Source organism: Sphaeroforma arctica, assembly GCF_001186125.1.
Source record: "Sphaeroforma arctica JP610 unplaced genomic scaffold supercont1.424, whole genome shotgun sequence".
NCBI lineage: Eukaryota > Ichthyosporea > Ichthyophonida > Sphaeroforma > Sphaeroforma arctica.
The window spans coordinates 69267-73098 of NW_014040134.1; the positions used below are offsets into that span (position 1 = coordinate 69267).

Sequence of the window (3832 nt, forward strand, 5' to 3'; positions counted from 1 at the left end):
AAATCATTAAAAATGGACTGAGTCACGAGCCTCTGTGACTGAGGTCGCCGTCGAACAATCTGAGGAGTGAGGAGTGAGGAGTGAGGACGGAGGTCGGAGAGTCGGAGTCTTGGTCAGAGGTCAAGGGAGTCCAAGAGGAAATCAAGTTTTTAAGTATGTACGAATCAGATAATCGAAATATTACTAAACCATATGACATCATCGAATTTCGAGAACGAAACTTAGAACCTTGTTTTGAGTTTTGAGTTTTGCCCATTGGATAGATCAGAGTATCTGCTCAAAGATCAGAGTATCTGCTCAATTTATGACAATGAAATTTGAATTCTGAAATTTCAAATTCGGAAGTCCCCCATCCCCGAACATAAATAGTTAAATACACACGACAGGCCAGCTCGAGTCTATATAAAACATAAAACAATAAACAGTCACGTCCAAACCTGATATCGCCACTGTCCCGCTGTCCAGTGTCCACTTACCACTGTCCATTGTCTGCCGACCACAGTGATGGCAGGATGACACCGTCCACACCTCTGGCCCTGGGACGGGGGACCTGGCTCGGCATTCTGCAAGAGTCTGCCGACTGCACTCTGCACTCCGCAACAAACTCTGCATGGCACTGTTAATTCTCAACCTCTCTGCAGGGGAATCCCGAATCTGGAGCCTGGACGTCTCACAGAAATGATTGTCGAATGTACTAGGACTATATTAGAGTTGGGAGTTGGGACTCTGGGAGCCTTCAGCCTGGGCTTTGAGTTTGGGACTTTGGGGTCTGGCCCCGCCCCTGGGGCGAATCCATTTTTTTTATCCAGCTACATTCCCAGACACTCGGAGTGGCCCATGCCGCCGGGGTTGTCATTAAAATTGGTCAGCCACTTTTAAGAAGGCATGTCTTGAGCCCCCATCTCACCAGAGAGATTAAAAATTACACCCGAACTGCCCAACGGCAACATGTGGCAGCACGCCAGACCCGCCTCACAAGAAGGTAAATAAATAGGAAAGTGCGTGTGTGTCACTGTGTGGCTGTGTGCAGTCACCAGTGTGACCGGTTTTTATTATTTAAAAAAAAGAAGAAAACGATCACCACCTGTTGTGACAACGAACGCTCATTGGATATGCAATCGTTTGCCCTTCATAGCAAAAGATTTAAAAATTACATAAAATCCACTTGCATTCCATCACCTTCTGCCCCTTCATTTTCCAAAGAGTTTTTTTAGTTTATTGCAGTCTATGATACCTTCTTATAAATACACTCACCTGCGGCGAGCCGGCGTAGTCCATTTGTACTACACCACTCCATACAGGTTTACATCGAGCTTTCCGAAAAACTCACGTATTTCAGTAACTACACGCCCGATTGTGATATTACTATGGTGATATACCATTTGAGTCCATTGAAATTCTGCTTAAATAATCACCCTCTGTGATCCGGACGATTCGCGCTTTTTCTAGAAAGTGCGGATCCATACCATAGCCTTTAGACTGCAATTAATAGTGATTATTTTAGAAAAATAGGCGGAATGGATAGCCCCCATTCTTGTGTTCTCTGTAGAGGTAGATCTCAGTAGACATCAGCCCAGCGGCCATGACCAAAAACAAAACCGTGGAGACGGTCGGTGACACCCATTTGATTTTTGGGCTCAACATCATCAGGATAAAGCCAATCGCCGCCACACCGTCTGTAGATGTATTTAGAAATAGGATTTGTCAAATATAGGTCTGATACGTTGGTGATGAGTTGGACGAGTTAAAGCCTTGGCGTATAGACGTATTCGAAGAAAATGATTAAATCCAGGCTTGAGATATTATAATACTGTTAATAAGCATGTATTGCAGATTCAGAGCATCACATGTCTCCTTTCGGATGCAGTGTCGCGGCAATACACCGTTATGAGCATAGCACAACATAACATAATCCAGACCCTTATCATAGAGTTAGCTTGTTTATGGGTTTATCTGATATGGAGTCAGTGACGCCGCCTACACGTATCAAATTAGGTGCAGATAAAACCACGACCGATGTATGAACAATATCTCTAGAACTCATCCATGTCTATCACATCATAGTCAGTATATATATATATATATATCCACTAAACACCCCGTATATGTCAAACTTTAAATTAATAATAATAACATAAAACACAATGACAAACATACTACACACTACGCAATACAAATCATCGAACATACTGCATAGAATGACGATGTAGGATTCGGACATGGTTTGTTGACCTCCGCCGCCCCAGATGGTCATTTTACCGTCACGTCCACGGGTGTACGCTCCTGCGCCTCGGATAACATTCCACATGTAGCCCGAGGTGAATAGCAGACAGGCACCCTGCGATGCACCAGGGTTGTAGAAGAGCGAGTGTTAGGTATGCTAGGGTTTAGAGAAAATGCAGGATTGTGAAGAAGATAAGAGCGCAGACCTTAGCATAGCACCCTGTATATGCAACGCGCAATGTGTTTTGAGAGAATAACAATACGAATAGACACCTGAAAGAGGGGTCGTGCTGCACAATAGCGGACCAGGATAATGAATATTAATAATAAAGAAACAAACCAAAAACGCTACTTTACAATTTGGGTAAAAGACAAGCACTCCGTGAGGCGTGATGATAAACTAGTTTTGGAACGAAACTATCACAAGATGAGAGAAGGTGTGAGCGGAACACAGGCTATGGGGAGGAACACTCGAGGGAGACACGAATATGCGAGAGAAAAGAGAAGAATGTAGAGCTTAATACAGGCATACGAGCCAATACAAGAACAGAGAGTTAAGATTAGTCCATTTGTCTCGCAGTGAAGAAATATGGCCACAGGTACCAAAAGGTAAATTTCATCGGTGCTAGTGAACAGATAGCATGCTTCCTAACAGCCGAAAAGTAACTACACGAGTACGCTTCTATAAGAGTATTTGACCTATTGTCAACTAAACAAAATAAAAACCATCCTGGTAACGAGAGCGAAATGAATGAATGAATATGTAGATATGTGTTGCCATATAAATAAATATATATGCACACAAATACACCCCACACACAACCACACACACACACACACACACACATATATATATATATACACACACGCACACATATATATATATATCTGAATGCGTATATATATATGAACGCACATAAACATATAGATACTAAAAACCCAATCACACACCTTTAAATACATACACAAAACAATATATATATATATATATAAATAAATACATTTGCAAACAATTAATTACATTCATATTGAATATCACAAATTTCTATACGAAAAATTTACCATGCAACCGAGGCAGAACACGTAGTGCGCGTATCTCAACGCGAAGGCCACAGGGAAGAAGAGATACAGAGCAATCGCAATACCGATCCACATGGTTGACATGATGATTAAATTGCCCCAGTTGATTGGAATACTGACCTTAAACTGTGGTGGTGGGAGGGGGGGGAGGAAGATTTGCAACACGCCAACGTGAGTAATCAAGGAAGAGTATACTACGCATGCGGTTGCAGTACTAATAAATCTAATTTCTCACTTACATACTCGTTTTTACGCAGCGTTTGACACCACCACCCCTATTCCCTTTAAGCGACACACTATGCATTCAGCGAGCTGACATGTTGAAGCGAAGGTGGTGGTACATGTGACTATGCGAGACTAGGGTCCATAGAATCTGAGAAATTGTCAAGACGCAACAGAAATATATTCATCTAAAAAGCGGATCACTGGCATCGACCGATCTGGGCGGATTAAGGTTCCAGACCATACAGTCAAACTCACGCAAACACGCAAACACGCAAACACGTGCAACACACAGTCATATATATAT

General features: G+C 42.5%; 1 protein-coding gene across 1 annotated transcript in view; it reads right to left on the bottom strand.

The window, feature by feature from the left end:
• Nucleotides 1-428: 428 nt before the first annotated feature.
• Nucleotides 429-3832, bottom strand: part of SARC_06125 (hypothetical protein) — a gene marked incomplete at its 5' end in the record, with an annotated part of 3750 nt that continues 346 nt past the window's right edge. Inside the window, 3 exons of the mRNA XM_014299995.1 lie at nt 429-1676; nt 2191-2338; nt 3286-3429. Of these exons, the coding sequence (XP_014155470.1) occupies nt 1501-1676; nt 2191-2338; nt 3286-3429 (468 nt within the window). The remainder of the gene's footprint in view (nt 1677-2190; nt 2339-3285; nt 3430-3832) is intronic.